The sequence below is a fragment of the Anopheles maculipalpis genome, chromosome 3RL (assembly GCF_943734695.1).
Source record: "Anopheles maculipalpis chromosome 3RL, idAnoMacuDA_375_x, whole genome shotgun sequence".
Taxonomy (NCBI): Eukaryota; Metazoa; Arthropoda; class Insecta; order Diptera; family Culicidae; genus Anopheles; species Anopheles maculipalpis.
In genome coordinates, this window is record NC_064872.1 from 87,447,310 (window position 1) to 87,470,329 (window position 23,020).

Sequence of the window (23,020 nt, forward strand, 5' to 3'; positions counted from 1 at the left end):
CGTGAAAGATTTAAATAAAAATTTGCCAATATTTACCATCCATGATATCTGTAGGTTGTATCGAGCTGGATTAATGTGGAGTAAAAAGTATTGAGAAAATAATTAGTTTGAGGGGGAGGTTCTGATTCAAATTGCTAACTGTTGTTTGTTAACTGCATAAAAAACCGCCAAACCGTGTGTGCCAACGACTCAGCATAGACACACTGACCGTTGCAGTTTCAAGCATCCTAACCCCTGTCTATAAACTCATTTGTTTGCTGTATGTTTTGCTGCCAGCTACGAACCCTGCCCTGTTGCAATGTTTACCTAAATTTGGCGTTGATTTTCACGCCAAAGTGTTTGTTTCTGCCGTACCGTGCACACATGGCGAGTGCATCTTGATTCGGAGTTTTTCTGCAATTATTTGCAGTATTGCCGGCACCAACGTAGCTGGTAGAACGAATTGCCACGTGAATATACGTGTTTGTGGTGAAAAAGAGAACGAATTAAAACATCAGTCCGTGTGTGTTCCTGTGAATTTGTTCAAAGTGTTATCGAGGCATATTACATTTTAGCTAAGGTGAATATGGTGGTTTTTTAGATGTTTAAATTTAACCTAGGAACGTCTTATTGCTGCCCCTAGGGGAGTTGCAGCTGCAGTGCCACAGAATGCTCAAATTTGTATTGTGGACCCATTTGTGTGATTCCCCCTGTTCTTCCGATGCTAAAAATACAACGCAAATAGGGTTTTCTTCCTGCTTATTTCCACTTATCTCTTGCCGGTGATGCGTGCTGGCATTACCAGCGCGAAAAGCTAGCGAAGAAATCGGCCTTCAGAAGTGTGAAATTTCAACACAAAACAAGCCAGCAGCACCGAAGTAATTCAAAACCGAGTACCACTCTACTTAGTGGCGTTCTTTCCCGTTTGTCTTTTTGGTTTAATTTTAGAGCGAAAATCACGATTCAATCTGGTGCGTACTAGAGGACGAAACGATAGGGCAGAAGAGAGCACAAGAAGGGAAATGCGTTTCCTGGAATTATGTCTCACTAGGGCTGCACAAAGTTAGCCTGACGATCCGCTGATGTTTGCTTGCTTTCTTACTCATGTGGGGATTTTCAATGCACACGACTTTTCCAGTTGCATCTTGTTGTTTATTATTTTGTCATGCATCGAGTTTCATCAGCCATCAGATGGCGGCTTCCATTCCAGATTTCTGCTGACTCACATCAGCAAGCTAGTGGAGCGTAAATTACGTTAATTGAATATTGCGACCATGCGGTGGACCGATTTTTGACCGCATCATCAAACAGCAAATGTTCTAATCAATGTGGCTAGAATGTTTGTCCAATTCTTTAATCGAAATTTTGTCCAAACTGTACTATTTGGATTCGTCTTTATACGAATACACATTCAAACGGGAAGTAAAGTGCCACTTTCACCTCGCTTTTAGCCTCAATTTCTTCATGTGGCATGAAATGGGTCGTAAAAGCGTGGCAAAGACGGCACAAGAGTCACGGAATTTCGATACCAACAAAACCGACGACGAACATTGTATGTTCAACTGGTGTGCTGTACACCAGAAAAATATGGTACAACGAAGTTTCAAATCGCACGCGAGATTGGCTGTGTGTGTTGGTGAAATTCCACATAGTTTCACTTTCTCCCGTACCCTCCCACGGGTGGGTGGTAGGAGGTGACGATCGTTTACCATGATTAGATTGGTTTCATATACCGAGGAGCAGCCCATTTCGTATGAGTACGATAGTAATGACTTTTAAAAATCTCATAATTTTCAATTATTTTCCTCATTTTAGCTAGAAAAAACTGTGTATTGTAAGCCACATTGGCGAACGAACTACGCACTCGAATACAGGTTACACCGGTTTAATCGTGGAAAATCTGTTTACCTCGACCCTCAAATGTCTCGCTACAGCGTTCACAGTAGGAGAACGGACGGACAACCTTCCCACCAGAAGCGCGAGCGCGTGTCGAAGGTCAATTCTAAATGGAACTTACCCCCTGAAGGCTTTTCTCATGTCCCTCCCCTCCCACGGGGCACGCATACAACTGTTGTGTTGCGTGGTGTGGTTCACTCGTGTTAGAAGCCCGGTAGGACGGTTTCACTCTAGACACGCCACAGAGACACACGCAAACTCGCTGTGTTTCGCTTTCATTTGCGGAGTGTATGAAATGACGTAAGATGACGCCAAACTGGCGGTTGCAAATAAAAGACTAGTGGGGGGAGACCCCCGGTTTATCTTGATACTCAATTTTGGCTTCGCTGCCGGTGCCGGCGTTTGGGATGAATGGATTGACCATAGGAGCTACCCTTTGGGGACAAATTGGAGTAGTTTTGGTTGTCTTTGTGTTGCAACTTGGTAGTCAGTCAAGCGTGGATCGATACACACAATTCGTCCGGCTTCAGGGGCAAGTCGAATCAATGGTATGAGACTGTCCGGTTTTTTTGATAGCGGATGATCTGTTCGTTGGACTTAAGCTCATGAAAGCAAACAAGCAATTTAGGCGAATAAAGAAAAAAATTACTGTCGCCAGAATGTTTCACCACTCGTCAAGTCAGTATTTTGTATATATTATTCACTCGTATCAGATCAAATATATCGATAGGTTTCTTAAGAGTGACTTGAAAATATGCTTTTGGGTTGCTTAGGTTTCAACCTAATGTTTTCAATAAAATTATAATGAATTAAAATTATTTTTCGCCACACCCACGGTCATTGGTGTGTGCCAAAAGTCTTATCAACATTGTCACCCTCGTAAGGCATATAGCTACCATCTTTCGGCTGGATAAGATAATTTCAACTCGTCGTTATGAATATGTGAGCGGGCTTATCAGAGTTATATGACCATCGTATGCTTTATCTGTTGCCATTACTCAAACGAGTGCACTAAAAGCCTCATATATCTTTTTTCCCTACATTTTCACAGTTTTAAGTCGCGTTCGTCGTCGTACACATTGTGTGTGTGAAGGTAGCGGGAAAAAATCTCAACATGAATCCACAGCAGCAACCACAAGCTCCGTATGCACCGTACGCACCACAGTACCAGGGCTATACGGACCAGCCAGGATATCCGCCGCCACAACCACAGGCAGGAGGTGGTGGTTATCCTCCAGCACCGTATCCACCGCCAGGAACGGTAAGTTGTGCGTTAGTTTGTGCTTCGTTTTATTAATTGCTTTTTAAATCTTTTTAGTTACTTTATTGTGTGTAAGAAGAGATCATGTGTTTCATTTGCATGCGATGTGTTTGCTTCTTCATTTGTGGCACACTAGTGACTAAACGGCATTAAGTGAATGAATCAGCGAATGGTCAGCGGGAGTTGAGGGCGTCTACTTGTTTTGTAGGATTTGTGTGTGAGGTATTTCCCCGTTTAAAATCACTTCTGTTGAAGGTTTGGTTTGCCTTCATGTAGGATTCATCGTTAGGGATGCAAAGTAATCAATTTTGAATGTATAAATCAAGCTTTTGGTGGCACATCCAATTAATAATATTAATAGCAAGTGCATAAAAGTAGTAGTAGGTAAATATTAGTTACAAGGGTATAACATTGCTTACATTGAATGAGCTTTGTCTTATCACTGAACAGTACCATGTGCGGCGTTTGACGCAAATTACACTATAGTTTTCATTCGACCATAGCAAAACCACTTGTGCAGCCGATGAATCATGCTCTCAACACAATTGCTGATGCCAAACGACCGGACACACTACTTCTGGCACTTTTCCACCCAGAACGTGCTTCAACAACTCGTCACACGTATTAGTAATTGTTTGACAAAATATGCTTTGTGTGTGTGTGTGTGTGTGTGTGGAAGGCATCTGTGTGGCATATGTGTGTTTGGGGAGGTATATGAAATCGGGCTGCTATTAAAGTATCTGTCACGATCCGTCAATATTGCTGCATGTATGTTCGGGTCCGCGCCCACGACTGGCTCGCGACACTTACTCACGATAAGAACACATCCGCTGACCGGCCGGGCCATGTGGATTTCGGTCTATTTTTTTTTCGTATCTGTATTTGTACGTCGATGTGTTGTTTATCGACTACTCGCGTTTAGTAACATTTGTCACTTCACATTGAACGGTACCGATTGTGTTCCGATTCCGTCCAGCTGCATCGTAAACTGAGTGAATTAAAAATTGTTCGGTGATCTTATTTGATACATAGTAGAGCATGGAATATAATAACAAAAATGAGGTGATTATGAATTAGTTAAGAAATTTTTTGTATTAGACAATGGAAAAGCTAAAGCGTTGTAGCAAAGGAGTGCTTCATAAGCAGTTCGGTGCTTTTTTAATAGAAATTGTTTGTACTTTTACTCCCCATAAGCCACCAAATTTTCCCATCTGTCCCTCAATTTTTGACACCCTAATTTGTGTTGAATCGCTGCTCGGAAAATACTTAGCTAGCTCATCCATGCAAACAAATTGCAGTCGAATGGCACCAATTGTGCCCAGTGTTGTGCAAATCCACTAATTCCTGGATGGTTCCAGCGTTGCGTGACGGTGACATTTCATGGAAAATTTATGGCAGATAATAAATTAATATCAAAAAAATATTTAGCAAACGTTTAGAGCTTATACAAATGGCAGGAACGTCTGGTTTTTGTACCGCAGCACCTCCTTAAAGCATCAAAAATCACCGTATAACAGATCTCTAGTAAAAAAAATCGTCTTTATCAATAACCATTAATTTTTTCGTGTGCTGCTTCAAGCCTATTACGTACTTTTCGTTTGCTTTAAACAAAATGGCATTTTTTAGTGTTCTTTTCCATTTAGCGTAGGGTAAGCACCACCCGTCTGCAGAAATTAATTTGTAAATATTTTCTTACAATAATATGCTATGTACATACATAGTAAATATACATATATATTCAATAAATCATAAATTGCACAATCCCTGATACAGCCCCGGCCCGGGTTTACCGAGCAATAATCCTTATCTTCCCGTTGTATGGTGCAATATTGCTGCAACAATGGATTTGATATTGTGATAACGATAATGTTGCTTTAAATCTTTTAAAAATTTTCCCTCTTTTCCCATTTGAGTAGAGTTTAAATTATTGTACCTCAACAATTGCTTAGGGCGTGTGGTAAAGTGTATTTGATTGGAAATCGAACAAATAGCTTTCCGACGTTAGAGTTTTTGATTTTGGACATAATTTTAAGTTATAATTTATTCTTTTCTTTCTATTTCTTATCGGTGTTGGGTGTTCATTTGCACAACTATCTGTTCTGGGATCGGTGTTGCTTGGTGTCGGGTTCATTTGGCTATTCTAATGCACTTCTCTTCAACAGAGTCCGCAGCAGGGCTATTGGGTAAATGGTCATATCTTTTTTTGCTACCTAAAGTCCATGAAATTATGAAGTGTAACGAAACAACACGACAAATAACCGCGCATCGCAATCGGTTCAATTAATTCTAGGGCTCTCCATACCCGCCGGCCGCACCACAGGGATACGGACAACCGCAACAGATGTACGCACCAAACCAACCGTACGGCGGAGGTGGCTATCAGCCCGTCATGGTGCAGCCGGGCATGCCAGGCCATCCAGCACCAGTAATGGTACAACCAGGTAAGCAAGCCAAAGTGCACTTATCAAGCCGCCTAACTTTATGAGGACAATCACACATAGTTCAACACATTGTTGACCTACCGGTTTTTGGTTGTTGATAAGTTCACACCGTACCGCAAATGCACGATCGGAGCCGGGTAAACAGACCACCGTGACATGTGTCTACATGCATATTTAACGAACGGCGGCAACGTTCGTTCTGGTTTCATCATCGACATCGGTGGGGTTCCGATTCTATTTTCCGGGGATTTTTCGATGGAATCTACTGCATGAAATAACAATTGTGACAATCACCTACAATTAAATGGTTGATTAAATAACCGCGTTCAACCTGGATAATGTTGTGTGATACAATTTCCGATATGATTTCGAGCAGGAAGAGAAGCGACCGGGTATTGATAAGGAATCGCGATTGGTGGTGGTAGCACAATATTATCTCTGTAAAGCTAGCGGTAGCATTATTGATGGGCAGGAAGGGATGGTTTGAAGGATTGTGAAAGAGCTTTCGAAGAAAAATACTGATAGAGGGAACGCATGTTGACTAAGCGATAAAAGCTCTGGCGTGTATGACCATTGACCTATGCTTAAATAGAACTATTAATGATCTAGCCACTCTAGTCATAGATGAACTTTATCAACAAATTGATGTACTATATCCTCGTCTTCATTGTGGGTTTACGATGTGCTAGGTCATGGGCTAGGTCGGGCTTATACTGACTTGCTAGATAAATTTACACCGCACATGCGGAGAGAGATTTTGACTAGAGAGCTGTTCATTTTCTTCTTGTATACCTCTAAACCCTAGAAAAAATCTCCTCCTCCAATATCGGGCTTCCTTGACTAAATTTTAACTGTAGTGTGGTAATCAGTTCGTCAGGATGATCCAGATGTGATTATTTCAAAATTAACCGTCAAGTCATGTCACGATGCTTTGTAATCATTGAACGTCATCTTCAGTCTCATAATTCGATACTTTCTGACCCTTTGAACCCCTTAAGACAATCTGAATTTACTATACTTCTGGAAACGGTACAGGTCAGGTCATGTTGCTTGAATAATGTCTGGACCGGAGCTATCCCATCGGTGTGCAATCTGCGTTCGTTATGGCTAAACGAACCGTGTATCCGCAATCTACGATAGAAGGATCACAATCGAAATCGACTATTAATGTTTCAGATACACATCGTTAAACATTGATGAATTTTGATGTACGGCAGACATAAAAATCTTTAGCATAAATTGGTTGTACGATGCCATAGGGCTATCTGAATCACTATCGTTTATGAATTCCAACATTTAGCCCAGAATTTCTTGATATGGCACACATGACTGCACTTTTACTGCATGCGCAACACAACAACCAAACACAACCACACAATTCAACGTACTGACCATCCTTATCAGCATCAATAAAACTCACGTATACAGTACACGATTACAACATGCTGTTAACCCTTCGATAAGACCTTCGATTGAGACGATCATCGACCACACACTGCCCCTTAAGACATCGTCACCATTTTTAGTTCAATTACCCATCTTGTTATGAAGCCATGACTCTCGAGCGGTTGTTTCTTTCACTATCTCTTAACTTTTTTCCTCTGACTGCATCTGTTGAGCGCTAGAATAGGAATGCAACTATCTTTTGCATTCATTTCTAAAGCCAAGACGCGACGTCTTTACCGTTCTTCAGCAGGTCCAGCGATCAACGAAGGGACTTAATCACGGTTGTCTCGTTTTCCAATGTGCGAGCTGTTTATTCCACCAACCACGTACTTTACCACAGCTCAGCTTAGGGGAAATTCGTCTCAGTGCACGCCCGTTTACTACCAAAGGTACCGTAACACAAGGGGTAACCTTATTTAAATTGTGATACCAACAATAGCTGGCTCTATGGTCCCTCGCACTGCTTATCGCGGGTGTGTTGTAGTGCAATAAAATGAAATCTTTGACGGAACGCGGCCACAGACCAGTCTCAGAATCTGACCGTTGACAAGATACGTGCTTGAGGTTAGGGAACGTCAGCGATCCACAGAATCAGGGCCTCCCACCACCACTTGCGCTGTATGTAGATGAGCAGAGACAGAAGACGGTGGGATTACTGCTCTCTGCCCTGGAGTGGACTAATAGGAAATGATAAGGTTAAATTAAATCCAATTGTGTGTGACTGGCTGGCACAATCTGTCCCGTACCGGACCTGGCCCGACGCATTACGAGAAAGGGCCAATTCATTCCCGTGCGTGGTGCGAAAGGTTTAGGTTCGTTTCGGTGGTATAATCAGTGTTGTGGAAAGTGGTTCAGCTTGTCTTACTCGAAAAGCAGTATGGTGCGTAAATCGGTGCAAATGAATCCGGAAGATCGTGTCGTGCGTCGCCCGATAATGGTGGAGTTTGGATCGATTGTGAGTGTTGCGGAAAGTGCATCGGGAATGGATGAAAGTATTGATGGGCATGAACAAACGAACCACCATCACCCCTGCAGTCCAGTAGATTGTGATCGTGAGGGTGCTCGGTCTGCCTATGATCGTGCCCGTTTTGTGATACGTTTTTTGGAGGATAAAATGTTCGATCTGGGCCGGCAGTTACACCTGCGGCAGGGCAAGGCATCAATCCGACGGATGCTACGATACATTCCGGGCGTCCGGAAATCGGCCAAAGCAAAGGGTTACGAGCATTTGATAACGGACGAAGAGCGCAGGTTGGTTTTTCGTGTGATGAACATTACGAGTTGGAGATTTTATCTTATCAACGGTGCACTAATGTCGTCGAAACGCTGTTTTTGTGTGAAGCTGGATAATTTCTAATAAAACGTATAAAAATAGTGAGGTTGATCGAGACCTTAAAGATGTAAGGTGTTTCGCAATGTTGGTTTACAGCTTCAAAATGAATTCTCAGAATTTTCGAATAACACATCTATCATATAACATGATCCTTCTAAGGATCTTCATCAGAGGTAGCTGAATTATATCAATCGGAAGCTAATCTTACACACTTTTCTACATCGTCATTGCATGATAACCGTTTTTAAATCTTCATTTCTTAATCGCTGCAACGAAAGCACTTCTTATCGCATTGATTTCTTCATTTACGTTTAACATGCAAAGAAACTAATTGGAATTAGTTGTGCAGTTGATTTGCGATAACGAGCGAGACTGCAACTATTAATCGCTTGAGAAAGGTTTCTTTGGTACAGTGTTTTTTTTTTTTTAAGAAAATTGATTGATGTCCCTAGGATTATAAGATCTTCCGCAATGCAAGCGGAAACCCCAAAAAATCAATTAGCCGTTCAAGAATTAAACCGCTTCTTCAAAATTAAGCTAGCCTCTGGTGCTGTCTTGAAAAAATATACGCAGAAAAGATCAAGGCTACAAGATCACGTCCACATTTGAGAGCAGCCAAATTTGAGCAAGATTTCTTCAAGAGTTGTCTTGAAGGAGTACTCTCTGGAAGAGGAATTTTTGTGTCGTTACCATTTGTGACGACGTTGACTGAGGTTTCAACATAACGTTGTCCTTTTCATCCAAGATCTTCTTATCGAATTGGGTGTTTTAGATGCCCTTAAGCTCAAGGTGCATAGCGGAAAAGATATCAAATTCTCGATCTGTTTTATGTCGCCCTTATCGTTAGATTTCGGGCTTTTCTTCAGAAAGGAGAGTATATTGTAAATGGACGTGCGATACGAAAAATGTTTTTGACATAAATAATAATTAAGTTGGTCGTACTCGATGTAGTTTAAAATTATAAATTCAATGTCATAATCACTTCTCATTTCTTGTTGACTCCATTTTTTCTCGCAGGTGGCTGGATGCCTATTCCGCAAGGGATACCGAACTGTCCGCCCGGCTTGGAATACCTTACTGCCATTGATCAGCTGCTCGTGCACCAGAAGGTGGAGTTGCTGGAAGCGTTCACCGGCTTCGAGACGGCCAACAAGTACACAATCAAAAACACGCTCGGCCAAAAGGTGTACTGGGCGATGGAGGATACGGGCTGCTGCAACCGGATGTGTTGCGGTGCTGCCCGTGCCTTCGACATGAAGATTCTCGACACGTACCAGAACGAGGTGCTGCACTTTAATCGTCCGCTGCGTTGCAGCTCCTGCTGGTTCCCGTGCTGTTTGCAGACGATGGAGGTGACCGCACCGCCGGGCAATGTGATCGGGTACGTCGAGCAGGACTGGTCCATCCTAACGCCACAGTTTAGCATTAAGGATCAGAACGGTGATACGGTGCTGAAGATTTCCGGTCCATTCTGTACGTTCAGCATCTGTGGTGACGTCGAGTTTGAGGTGAGTTTGGCTGTGATAATTAAATTATAAAGGGCAGCAGTAGTAATGCAAACATTGGTTCAAATTGTTATAGGTACTTTCCACCAACGGAACGCAGGTGGGCAAGATCAGCAAACAGTGGTCCGGATTGGGTCGGGAAATGTTTACCGATGCGGATCATTTCGGTATCAACTTCCCAATGGATCTGGATGTGAGGGTGAAGGCAACCCTACTCGGGGCACTGTTTTTGATTGTAAGTGCAGCACACAGCATATGCTTGATGCATTATTTAATGATGGTCTTTGTTTGATTTCTTTATAGGATTATATGTTCTTCGAAAAATCCGGCAACAAGGAACAGGACCGACCGGGAATGTTCTAAACAACTTTTGCTTCCACACGGTGTCGTGGTGGTTGTGTTCACATACTTATGTTACTATATAATTCTATAAGCTCTCGATCACTCGATCGCACGACGAGGGTATGTACGTTTCCTTTATCGTTTTTTTTTTGTTTTGTTTTTTTATTCATCGTTCAAAAGTCCTTCCCATGGAATACTTCCAAAGTTGTTTACGATTATTGTTACCTTGATCGCGCACCAAAAAAGCCATATTTGAAAACCAATATCGAGATCCCTTGTCCTTTGAGCGAATTTGTCTGTTACGCAAAGAAACATTTAACGCACAAGTTTGTACAGGATAGAGAAAGCACAACGATACAGCCTTAATTGTGAGACCAAAAGGAAAAGGATTTAGTAGTGAAGTGTAGTGGTTAGCGAAGGAATAATAGCAGATCGTACACAGGAGGGAAAGCAAATCTTTAGTTCTGTAGTTCCGGTGTGGAGGAAGGTATTTCCTTTATGACGGGAAAGATTACGACACGCACTACATCATCGAATTGAGTGTATCGATGGAAGATATACAATCGATTTTTTCAAACCGACGGTCAAACTGTTAACAAACTACGCTAACAAGTACTATCCATAGAATACAATCTGAAAACGAACATTTTTTTTGGTATAAATATACAATTGAACTTACGGTACTAAAGTGAATTAGGACACAACGCAACAAAGAACCTAAGCATATAAATATACATCCTCTGTACAACAATCGCTGCCGTTACAGTTTTTTTTGTTATCATTGTACTCTTTAAACATAAATGTATAAAACAGCGTTAGCTTTTATAAATTTTAAGGATTTTTACGGTACTATTACTTCATCCACTATCCAGCTAGTTCTAAATGATAAAGATTTCCACACTAAAATTATATACCCGTATTGTAATAAATGTAATAAAACCCCATTTCATGTCCTATAGAAAACAATCGATTTGACGGGTGTTAAAGGTTTTATTTGCATGTATTTGTGTGAAAGATTGAGTAGCATAGGATTGTTTTCTTATTTGACTAATCCGTATTGAACTAATTTTTATCGTCAGATAGTTTTCATGAGCTTTATTCTGTATTTTTTTATATTTACATTTACTTTAAGTTTTAATTAATCTTTCCCGATTAGCTATAATGAATGACACGTTTGGAGATTGAGCTTCAGACACGATTGTAATCCATTGAACAGCCAAAATCTTTAGAGCACAAATTAATTTTACCTTGTTATACTTAATGTATTCACCTCGCATGCTACATATTCTGCTGCTGTTGCTGCTACTGCTGTATATGGATTCCCACCCATCCCAAAAGAGAAGCTACAAACCAGCGAATGTGTGACACATCACAATTCTTTAACGAGCACAGAAGAGAAACAATGGCATTTTGGTTACCTTTTTTTTGTTCTTCTTTTCAAACCACTCTCTGTGTGTGTTTTTCCTTCTTCATTATGTATGCATATGCGGGCCCCGCTTGCAACTCAGTCTTGCTGTAAGTGAGTGTGTGTGTGCGCGCATTTTTTTTTTATTACTTTTTTATTTTTGGTTCCCTAACTCCATTCCGCTAAACACCGTGGATCGGTGGGGTGAGTTTGTTTTTTTTTTGCGAAAACGTTTTGGGACAGTTTCGGGTGTGTAATAAAATGTATGCAAAAAAGAAAACCCATTAAACATGTAGCGGCACATTTTAAAATAATAATAAGCTCGCTAGGGTGATTTTGTTTTAAAAATAAATCTTTATATTACAACGAAAAAGAAACGGAACGGCTTGATCATCATCGTCCATAGGATCGCTTAGGTTAGTTAGGGCAGCGTTACTACAGGTCATAAATCATTTTCTGTTGCCTTTTTTTGTGCGAGCGGTAGCCCACGGTACAAGTGCTATGCAGCATCAATGTATGTAGGTAGGGTGAAAGGTATGTAACCGTTACCGTTCACATTACTCAAAACATCCTACATATACGCACTTGAGCGCGCGCGTATGTTGTTCTTGTGAAAGTGGTCAAAGGCAAAGGAAAAATGGCAGATCCATGCGGCGCGCACCATCACCGCGATTATGCGCAATTTTCGGAGAAGATTTGCAAGGGAAGGGGAACGCACGGGGGCAAGAATTTTGCTGTTCGTTGGTATAGATAGAACGTACACACGCACACCCTCATGCACTTGATATCATTGGCTTTACATCAGCGGGATGTGATGATACGTGTTATGTTATGCATTCGCGCACCGTTTCTGCACACGGCCACAATCGGGCATACATCAGTGAATCTGCTGAATCCAACGAGTCAACATTTTAGCGATGCGCGCGTTTTTGCTCCTCAAAGTGTTTATTTTATATTCTTTAGTCAGCAGGAATGGAAGGAGGGGGAATGGTATGGGGAGAGGATGCCGTTCCTGTGTTCGACCAACGGCATACAGGTTTTCTGATTCGCAAAGTAAAAAGTGATGTTTTCTGTTGCTTCTTTTGTCCAGCATATGCAGCGCTTCGCGTTTGTGCTGTGCAGGAAAGGCACTGTGGGGAGAATTGGGACAGATCATGGATGGATGTTAACTGTTATAAGAGAAGTTATATTTTATGTCAAAATTTCGCATAGATTCGAGGTTATCTTCACTGTAAAGAAATTCGAGACTGTTTTGCGTGTTTTTATTGTTGACTTATCGGTCTTCTGGCCCCGAAAAGATCTCCTAGATCACTTCCCTATACTCAGTGCCTTGCTACACACATCTATGTATGTGCTTATTTTGATGAAGCTTTTGCTGAAAACAACAAAATTTATGCTTGACAACTTATAGCTTATTTAAGTCAACCACTAGGCGCCTCCTTAACTATATAATGTAAAGTTTAAACATATTTTCACGTATTTTTTGGAGTTACTCGATTATTACTATTTATTCGTAATAATACTGCAGACAATAGCAATTTTTTATTAGAAAAACACACACAAAATCTACTTTTAAGGCGTCTATGATATTACAGTCGCAGTTCTTTATTCATACCTTTTTTTTATAAATTGTAAAAGTAAATAACGTAGAGAAAGTCGAAAGCTCATTAATATTTAAAAGTATCTCCTTCTTCACAAGGGGTCTTAAAACGTTGCCCATAAATACGATTTTAATTTAATTCTTTCGTTCAGGATTTACTGACCATTTCCGCCCCAGTGTTGCAAAATCGTCAAACGATCCTCCGCAAACCAATCTCTGGGGCGGCAGCAGGTTGTAGCTGTATGTGTATGTACGTTAGGTTTTGTTTTGTTTTCTGTTTTTGCTTTTTTGTTTTGGTTTTGGTTTACATTTTTTTTTTTCATTTATTTATTCACCCCTCTATGCTATTGCATCGTTTTTTGTTTTCGCGATTCTGTCCCACTCCGGGAGACCCCTCTTTCTTTTCCTAGAGGTTCTTCTCCTCGTTAACTTGGAGTCGAAATAAAAGGAACATAAAAAGGGTACAGGAAATTAAAGCCGGACCGAAACCCGCTGCCAACAGAAGAAAAGGTATACAATATTTAAATCCGTTCAGGGCCGTTTCACGATCAGTTCGATCTTTACGGGCGCGAATTGTCGATCATGGTAAGCGAAACGAGCCGGGAATGAAAAAAAGCATCATTAACTGAATCCACCTGGAGGCTGTGCGTGGTGATGTACGATCGGTTTGCGAATATGACTGCTCAAAACTGTACTTCTCTTTGCTTGAGATGTTACAAACAATCATCACTTTGTAAACTGATGAGACTGAGGTTTTTGTTTTGAATTTTTAGTTAAATATATAAGATCAGTTTAACTTTTTCTTCTGGCTACATTGGCAAGCTCTAAGAGCGGGAAACATTCCACGGTATGCGTTCATGACATTCGCGAATGTGACCTTACAGAGTGGTGCCCAAAAAAAATCTTCCGCCTTCTCTGTTCACGATAAGGGTGAAACAGCAGAAAAAAGGCACGGCCGAGAATGAAAGAGAGACAGATAGAGAACGACGAGGGTGTATATGGTGGTAAAGTGATGCTGGTGCCTTCCACTCTACCAGTTTATGATGCTCTTTTGGTCGCATAAAACTGTGTAGAGAAGTCACAGAAAATAAAAATAAAAACATAAACCATATTGGTGGAACATGCATCACCACCGATACCGTCGAAGTTGCGCTGCGAAAGGAACACACGCATACAGGCAACAGATTTTTGGGGCCGGTTTCGTTTTCTTTTTTTTTTTTGCGGGGAGGTTCGATTCTTTATTTTTGCAATCTTGGGACGGTACGGGGGTTGATTAACCCTTGGATGTGGATGTTGATTGTATATTTTTAGGATTTTTCCCTTTTATCCACGAATGAAAATTGTTGAAGTTTTTTATGTTGAACCATCAGTTCAGTTTTGTTTAGTTTCGTTTTTAAATTTTTGTTGTAGTGTGTGTGTTTTTTTTAGTGCTTTTCAGCTTGTTTATTTAATTATTATTTACTTTCGTTTTGTTTATTTTTGCATTTTTTTATTTTTTAAACTTTGATGTTTATTGTTTCTTAGTGTTGCATTGTTTTCTTGTTCGAAGAAATGTAGTTCTTCAATTTTAATTTATGTTTTTTATTAGTTTCATATTTCACATTAACAACTCGTTAAATATTATTGCAAAAAAGAAGAAAAAAACAAATATAATTAAATAAATAAACACATAAATAAACTGTAATTTAATGCAAAATTTGTAGAATAAAATTGAAAAACGAACCAACATCAACATAATGCTCCCTGCTGTATACAAGGATTATGCTCACGCTGTGCTTTTCGCATTACATTCGCACCCATCCAAGCCTATGGGTAATGTAGTTTTGCCGGCAAAAGTGATGTTCGTAGTAGTAGTAGTGACTCCCCACACCAACCAAGCCAATATTTCGGCGTTTGTTGTTTTCTTTGCCCTTTTTTCCGGTGCATTTTTGTTTTTTTTTCCGGGTGGGCGAAGGGGGGGGGGGGGGGGGTTGGGAGGAGGCCAACATTATTCGAATGGACGCGGCAAAGTCTCGTCGTACCGTCGCCGACAAGCCGGCGATTTTGTTGCCCGACCCCAACCCGTCAATGTTTGGTGGCGCTTCAGCGTGGACGGTGCGTTAAGCCGCGTTGTTGCTTATGGTTTGGAAGTGTTTCGCTGTCGGTGTTTAGGAAAGTAGACACACGGTTGACCGGTAGGATATTCTATTCGGCGTGGGCGCGGAATTAAAGCTTCCTCTAGCCTTTGTGTGTGTGTGTGTGTGTGTGTATTCCGAAAAGTGGTTGCATCGGTGGACTGTGGGATTTTTAATTAGGGACACACAAGTGGAAGTAGACACGTAGAACGAGTGTGCGTTTTTAAAAAGAGTAGAAGGAAACAAGTGATCTTTAAAGGTAAGTGAGTGCAGTTGGGCCGCAGTTAAGTGTTATTAAAGCTCTTTTAAATTCACTTACTCGAAACGAACTTGATGTGGGAGCGCGTGTGTGTGTATAAATATAATTTAAAAAGAGCCATTAATATGCAAATCACAAAGCGAATAGCCTGATCGTGATCACAAGCGTTTAGTGTGTTAAAAACTACATTCTAAGCTGTAAAAACTCAAACGGTCAGACGTTGCGTTACGGATTAGCAATTTGCATTTCGTTTGCAAAAGATGGTTTCGATTGCAACTTTTTTTATGTGGTCGCATCTTGCGTTGAGGCTTGTGTGCTCGAAACAAATGGCCGGAACCGGTTCACACTATGTACAGCAAATTTAACACAGCTTGCCTTCCCTAGAGGGATTGGTGGTGTGGCTCATCTGTGGATTTTCTTTTTATTTTCACATGTGTGTTTTAGCTTAGTAATTAAATTTTCAAAGAATGCTCCTAAAGGTATGCAATACACACTCATGGAAGTCGTTTTTAATTCTCTTAGATAAATGAAACTAACTTCATGAGTAGTGTTTTGCATACTTTCAGGAGCCTTTAACTTAAACCTCTTCTTGTATGGTGTTATTATAAAATATATAAAAGGATTTATCACATATTTTCTAAGTGAAGATCTGACCTGTAGGATCTTCAAACGGTTTATGATGATTATATTAGTATACAGTATTATAGTACAGTCTAACGCCTACCTCCATCTCTCATCAGATACGAATATTGGCCCGGGAAAGCAGGAAAATACGTATATTTTGACGCACGATAAAGGTTATTTTTAGCGTTACAGTTCTCTTCCAGAAGTATAGTACGCTCGTTATGCGTCTGCGGCTAAAAACTGTCTAGCATTTTCCAGCTAAAAAGAAACAATTAAATCCTTTTTTTGATCAGTAAAAGCAGCACCAACACCAATCAGTTTAGTGATCGATGATGATTCATGTGATAGGAAAAACTATGCGGAGAACTGTCCTTTACGCACGCACTTTAACACCATGTCCAGAAGGCGAAGGGCGGGGGGGGGGGAGGGAGACCGAACCCACCAAAATAAGGGTGAAAAACCACACCCTTTATTCACGAGCCGCGAGCTGGATAGAAAACAGAAGCACCAATGTCTTTGGGTTTGTATGAATGGATTACTTCTTTTGGTTTGTCTGTATGCTTTGGGCCGCTAAATAGCATTTTACTCGATCTCCATCCTATCCTCTTCACTAGTGCTATTGTTGGAAACTTATCCTTTTTGCCTATGGAAAGTGTTTCCACGCTGTTTCACTTTTTCTTCCCAACAAACTCGCACACACGCTGCCAAGCGGAATGTGCTCGGTTTTTTTTTGCGGGCCTTTCAATTAAAAGTGGACGAGAGTGGCCTTGGCCATGCTGCTATCCCTGGCACTGGCGATGACGTCGTGCGTGCGTTGCGGTTGCATATGTTTTCCTAGCCAACGGAAAGTTAAACACGGGCGTGTTGCCCATAATTTAGTGATGCTCGAGAGTGAACGAAATAAAACTGGGTTCCTCTCTGGGTGTGTATTTTTTTTTTTTTTGGATCATTTGCAAATGTTTTTTTTTGTTTTTGTTCTTTTAAAATTGTGCGGTTCTTTGTTTTGTACGTTTAGAGTTTTTTGCTGCTGCTGCTGCTGCTGCTACGCCGTTTTGATTAAGGCCCCCGGCAATGGTGTTATCTTTATGTGCATTGGCCTGTCGTGGCCAGAGGTTAAGAAGCTAAATTAATGCCAGATGCAATGCACGAAACGGTTTGCGGTATGGTGATGAAAGTTGTTTGTTTTTTATTCCGGATGAGTAAAGAAAGCATGCAGATTAAATTTTGCGGGGGAATCTTGCTAGGAATTGAGAGTCTTTTAGACTTAATTACGTTAGAACAATTCAACAAATGCTTGATACTTTTTGAGGAATATCTGAATATTCAAAACGCACATGAAGAATTTATAAGACTATTAATTTAATGACATAAACTTGAAAGTAGAAAATGCTAAGTTCATCTCGTATGCTACTACCCCACTAGCGTTGTTTCAAGAGGCATAACACATTGAAAAAATTAACATATGCTTCACAGTGCCCACTGTGAAGCATATAAACGAGGGCAACATGTTGTGAAATATTTATTTGAACACTTCAAATTGGAATCATAAGTCAAAACAGAACAGGGTCGGAGAAGCAGGAAGAGAACAAAGGAATAGGCGATCACGTTTATGATCATAGATGATGATCGGAATGTGGCTGTATATGTATGGTTTTGTGAAGAACAACACGTGTTACGCAGAAGCGGTGTAGGGAGGCCTATTTTTAATTAATTGGACAATCCCGTAGAATATATACTGACGAGAGTTTTGGTAGGAAATAATCTTATATAGAACAACCTAAGAGGCAGCAATTTTGTTTCCTTGGACTATAGTGATGATAAATGTTTTTTAGAGATAGATGTAATTCGACGTGATAACAAAGCTTGTATGTTTCAATACTTAAAAATATAGAGCAAAAATTTCTTATAATGTTTTAAAGGGTTTACCTAACATTTATATCGCACTTCAGATAGATTTGTCGGTATACCTTCTAACATTTTAGACGTGTGAATAATGTATGTTTGTAGCTTTTACATCCATAAAATAAGAAGGAATCTACCTTGAACTGCTCCTCGTAGATCACAAAATATGAAATAAGTGGCTGATGGATAAGATTGTTACTCAATCTCTATTGGAATATTGGTTTTATTTTTCCAAACTCTCTTCTTTTCACAACTTTTCTCCAACCGGTCGGATCGTTAGTTCATGAACCTGCACACTCGGCGGTGTCCCCAACACGTACAGGACACCGTCCGCAATATCCTCCGGTTCCAGTATCGGTGTTTGACCTCGTTTCATAGCATCCGGAATCGCTTCCGTCCTTACCAATCCCGGACTAATGCTCTGTTGATAGACGAAAAACTAAGATAAGCACGGACAAAATGCATTCACACACCTTACAGTACGCTATCATACCGTAACTTTGATTTTGGTCCCAGCCATGCGCAGCTCGTGACGCATCGTTTCCGTAAGCGCCGTCACCCCGTACTTGGTAGCTGGGTAAATGTTGAAGCTTTGAAACGCCGGCACCGTATGGCCCACGACACTGTTAATGTGCACAATGTGTCCATCGACGGAGCGTTTCTGCATCGATTGGAACGCTTCCCGGCTGCACAGCACCAGCCCGATCAAATTCGTATCGACCACCTGTCGTAGCTGGGCCGTGTTTGAGGGTGTGAACAGATCGATTCCACCGTGCGCAATGCCCGCATTGTTAATCAACACATCCACCCCACCGAACCGTTGTTCGATCTCGCGAAAGGCGGCCAAAATGTCTTCCTCCTGCGTTATGTCACACCGGATGGCGTGAAGGTTTGGGGCGGCTGTTTCGGTCAATTCCTTGCGTAGTGCTTCCACACGTTCGACACGCCGGGCAAGACCAACCACGATCATGCCGGCACGGGCAAGTGATTTTACAATGGCGGCACCAATGCCCGAGCTGGCGCCGGTTACGATCGCCACCTTACCTGTCCAGCGGTCCATTTTGAAATGAGTCCAGTGTTCGCTTATAGTAAAATATCTTGATTTTCGTTCGAAAATTATCTTATCTCATACACTTACCAAAAGCATGATGAGGTTTCGATCGATAAATAATCGCAATCTGTTGGTCTGACTGTAAGGGTAGTTTAAGGGGAAACTCGGTAACCCAATCTGTGTGCAGAGATTCCTACAATTTCTCATCCACTTACAACACTCTCCCACATTCGCGCTCTTCTTCGCTACCGGTTTATTACGCTTTTCGGATTACATTTGCAACGCAACGATTCGGCTGTGTTTGTGTCTGTGATTACAATTTTCCTTTTCTTTTGCCAAATTCTACCCAAAACCTCAAACGGCTTCACCAACCGGTTTGATCGTTACCTCGTGTATCTGCACCCGCGGCGGTGTGCCGAGCACGTACAGGATCGCATCCGCAATGTCTTCCGGTTCGAGGCAGGGCCGCTCGGCAAGGGCTGTGCTGGTGGGCATCTCTGTACGGACGAGCCCTGGGCTGATGCTCTGTTTGAAGCGAGAAGCGAAAAGAAGAGGGAATTAAAGCATTTACCTTTAAAAAAATAAATACAAACAGTTTTAAAAGAGAAAGCTTCGCTAACTAGCGAAATCATCCACAAAGGAGTTTAGTAGTGGTATCCACCGATAGATGACGCTAGAACATTTAAATGTAGCGTTTTTCGTGTTGGAACGTTTTTGCATATTTTTCTTCATAGATTTTTATTTTTGATCATTTATTGGATGGTATTTTAATTGTATATTGTTTATAGTGATAAATCACTTAAAATTGTTATTTTTCAAAAAATTATGTATGATTTTAATCTATTCATTAGATTACTTCCCTTACATGTTTCATTTTACATCAAATATTTGATTAAATAATTAATTAAAATAATAAGCGATTTGTTAAAATCATAAATAAATAAATATTTATAAAGAAAAGAGTTAAGAATGCAAGTTTCAAAAATATACAAACTTCAAATGTATTGTTGATTTATTATAGATTCATAATTTATTTTAATACTAATAATATTTTTATTTTATAAAAATACTAGCAAAACAGCTGGCATTATTGTACTACAAAAATTGATGAGTAGAGGAGATTATTTTTTGTGGAATTTAATAGTTATTGTGATTTTTATAATTCTTAAACTGTATTGAAACAATAAATCCAGTTTTTCCTACTTTGACAATGAAACTGAAGTCATTGTAAATGATGTTTTCTTCAGCAAGAAAAAAAAAATCATCATATGCTACTTATTTGAATAGTTATCGGCAACGATAAGATAACACACACAATTTAACTTACCGTCACTTTAATCTTCGTGCCCGCCAGTCTCAGCTCGTGTCGCATCGTTTCCGTCAGTGCCGTCACACCGTACTTTGACGCCGCATACACATTGATCGTTCCCATCGGTGCCACCATATGGCCGAGGATGCTATTAATGTGCACAATGTGTCCATCGACCGAACGTTTCTTCATCGATTGGAACGCTTCCCGGCTGCACAGTGCCAAACCGACCAAATTCGTATCAAACACATCCCGAATGACCTGCGTATTGCCAGCATCCAGCACACCGACACCACCCTTCGCTAGTCCCGCATTGTTGATGAGCACATCGACACCACCGCACTGTTCCTCCACCTGCCGGAAAGCGGCCAAAATGTCTTCCTCCTTCGTTATGTCACAGTGGATGCTGTGTAGCCGGTCCTTTGCATCACCGGGAAGATCACTTTTCAGCTCCTCAACACGCTCGACACGTCGTGCCAGACCGAACGTGATCAGACCAGCCTTAGCGAGGGCTTTAACGGTTGCTGCACCAATTCCTGAGCTAGCACCCGTTACGATCGCTACCTTGCCTTGCCAGCGTTCCATCACTGTTCGGTCACTGTTCGGTTGAGCTGATTGATAGGGGGACTTTGAAGACAAGTGAGACCCACTCGAACGTACACTGCACACTGTTGGACGGTTCGATTGCGACTGTCGTAGCTTCGTATGTGGTTTAATCTGTGCACAGCAGGAGTTCCTATCTATCACTGTATTAGTAACACACTTCGCTGGTCTGTTGATGGAACGGGCTCTCAATATGACATTGTGATACTACTATCAAGCAGCTCTTCTTACATGCCATTATCTAATAAGGGTGTGTTCCACAATTGAGGCTTATTAGCGGGTTATAGTGGAAGAATTTTGCTTAATTTATTCAAAACAAAAGAAGATCAATTTCGTTTGAGTTAAAAAGTATTTTATTCTCCGTTTTCAATTTTACATACTTTCACCCACTGGCTTAATCGTTATCTCGTGCACTTGCACCCTTGGTGGGGTCCCCAATGCGTACAGAATAGCGTTCGCAATGTCTTCTGGTTCGAGTATGGGCATGGCCAAAATTGCGGCACTGTTGGGTATGATCTCCGTTCGCACCAGTCCGGGGCTGATACTCTGTGGGGCAAGGAAAAGGCTTGAATTTCAGTATTGGATTTCAATTATAATGAGCATAGAAGGATTTATTTAGTTTATTATTATCGTGGTGACACTTTCTGCATAATTTTAGGCGTTTAAACAGGGATTTGCACAGGGAAAAAAACAAAACTGTTTATATTATAGAACGAAGTTAAACTACTTAAATGCTGTATATCTGATCCATAGATGAATTTTGATAAAAGTTATCGGCAAGAGATGAGAATTAGCAATAACTACTCTGTAAAAGAAATAAAGAAGCAAGTTTCGTTATTTTTCGTTTCGTTAACATAATTTTCTTTACAAGACGCCTTGTCATTTTCAAACGAGCTATTCGAACTGCCATGCAGAAATTCATCTTGCAAAGAGTTTTTTGTATGTTCCTACTTCGATAAGATAACAAACCGAACAATCACCTATCTACACAGTTAACGTTGGTCCACCCGTATCAAGCCATACTTACCGTGACTTTGATTTTTGTCCCCGCCAACCTCATCTCATGTCGCATCGTTTCCGTCAGTGCCGTCACACCGTACTTGGTCGCTGGATACACATTAAGGTTCCCCGTCGGTAGCACCATATGCCCCAGGATACTATTAATGTGCACAATATGACCATCGACCGAACGTTTCTTCATCGATTGAAACGCTTCCCGGCTGCACAACGCCAACCCGACCAAATTCGTATCGATCACATCCCGCAGAGCTTGCGTATTGTTCGCATCCAGCACACCGACAGTCGATCGTGCTACACCTGCATTGTTGATCAGCACATCCACACCACCGCACTGTTCCTCCACCTTCCGGAAGGCGGCCAAAATGTCTTCCTCCTTCGTAACGTCACACTGGACAGCGTGTAGACGATCGCGCACTTCTTCTGGAAGTTCACTTTTCAGCTCCTCAACACGCTCGACACGCCGTGCTAGACCGAACGTGATCATACCCGCACTGGCGAGGGCTTTCACTGTTGCCGCACCAATTCCTGAGCTAGCACCCGTCACGATCGCTACCTTGCCTTGCCAACGTTCCATCGCTGTTCCGTTCTAAAAGTTAATATTTTTATCAGACACTATGTTGAAGACAAGCTCGTTCAACACTGTTTACGGACAGTTAGATAGTGACTGAGAGACCTGTACGATGAACACGAGGTACAACGCTTAGAAAGCCACTACTACTTCAAAGCGCAATCTAATCGTTGTATTCCGCTATCGAAGGGTGGGTTTTTTTGTTTATCAAAATTGTGCATTCATTGACCGCGCGTGGGGAATGAGTTGGCCGTTTTTGTACGATCAGCTCGATTGTAGTTACAAATTAAACAAGCTAAATACTTCTATTTGGTAGCTTAACTTTTGCCTTAATTTTTACTCGTACAATTAGGCATTAGTAA

General features: G+C 41.2%; 4 protein-coding genes across 8 annotated transcripts in view; 1 reads left to right on the forward strand and 3 right to left on the reverse strand.

Annotated features, from left to right (window-relative positions):
* Window positions 1–23,020, reverse strand: part of LOC126562569 (protein lifeguard 1-like) — a 400,503-nt gene that overhangs the window by 314,866 nt on the left and 62,617 nt on the right. The gene's annotated exons all lie outside the window — the stretch shown is intronic.
* Window positions 1–23,020, reverse strand: part of LOC126561924 (protein LSM14 homolog B) — a 204,641-nt gene that overhangs the window by 31,840 nt on the left and 149,781 nt on the right. The gene's annotated exons all lie outside the window — the stretch shown is intronic.
* On the forward strand, window positions 2,985–10,262 carry LOC126562933 (phospholipid scramblase 1-like). 2 transcript variants are annotated; one of them, XM_050219537.1, is made up of 7 exons: window positions 2,985–3,136; window positions 3,498–3,500; window positions 5,299–5,319; window positions 5,427–5,577; window positions 9,374–9,864; window positions 9,938–10,096; window positions 10,165–10,262. In XM_050219537.1, exons 1-7 carry the CDS (start codon window positions 2,990–2,992, stop codon window positions 10,222–10,224), a joined length of 1,032 nt encoding a protein of 343 aa, XP_050075494.1. In that variant the 5' UTR covers window positions 2,985–2,989; the 3' UTR covers window positions 10,225–10,262. The 2 variants fall into 2 exon arrangements, with proteins under 2 accessions (XP_050075494.1, XP_050075493.1); XM_050219536.1 differs by lacking the exons at window positions 2,985–3,136; window positions 3,498–3,500; window positions 5,299–5,319; window positions 5,427–5,577 and adding an exon at window positions 8,122–8,274.
* LOC126562877 (farnesol dehydrogenase-like) lies at window positions 18,355–22,666 on the reverse strand. Of its 4 annotated transcripts, none has more exons than XM_050219473.1 (3): window positions 22,329–22,664; window positions 18,601–18,831; window positions 18,355–18,528 (listed from the first exon to the last, which is right to left on the reverse strand). In XM_050219473.1, the coding sequence occupies exons 1-3, from the start codon at window positions 22,662–22,664 to the stop codon at window positions 18,355–18,357; spliced, it is 741 nt and encodes a 246-aa protein (XP_050075430.1). The 4 variants fall into 4 exon arrangements, with proteins under 4 accessions (XP_050075430.1, XP_050075429.1, XP_050075431.1 ...); XM_050219472.1 differs by lacking the exon at window positions 22,329–22,664 and adding an exon at window positions 20,717–21,054; XM_050219474.1 differs by lacking the exons at window positions 18,355–18,528; window positions 18,601–18,831; window positions 22,329–22,664 and adding exons at window positions 19,500–19,683; window positions 20,486–21,054.

What these genes read in the sequence shown, in the direction of transcription:
- LOC126562933 (XM_050219537.1), top strand. Translation starts at nt 2,990, where the DNA reads ATGAATCCACAGCAGCAACCACAAGCTCCGTATGCACCGTACGCACCA. An exon ending in ACCAGTAATGGTACAACCAG is followed by an intron (nt 5,578 to 9,373) that starts GTAAGCAAGCCA and finishes TTTTTCTCGCAG; the next exon opens with GTGGCTGGATGCCTATTCCG. An exon ending in GTGGTGACGTCGAGTTTGAG is followed by an intron (nt 9,865 to 9,937) that starts GTGAGTTTGGCT and finishes AAATTGTTATAG; the next exon opens with GTACTTTCCACCAACGGAAC.
- LOC126562877 (XM_050219473.1), bottom strand. Translation starts at nt 22,664, where the DNA reads ATGGAACGTTGGCAAGGCAAGGTAGCGATCGTGACGGGTGCTAGCTCA. An exon ending in ATACGCAAGCTCTGCGGGAT is followed by an intron (nt 18,832 to 22,328) that starts GTGATCGATACG and finishes CAGCTACGACAG; the next exon opens with GTGGTCGATACGAATTTGAT. An exon ending in GGACCAAAATCAAAGTTACG is followed by an intron (nt 18,529 to 18,600) that starts GTATGATAGCGT and finishes GTCTATCAACAG; the next exon opens with AGCATTAGTCCGGGATTGGT.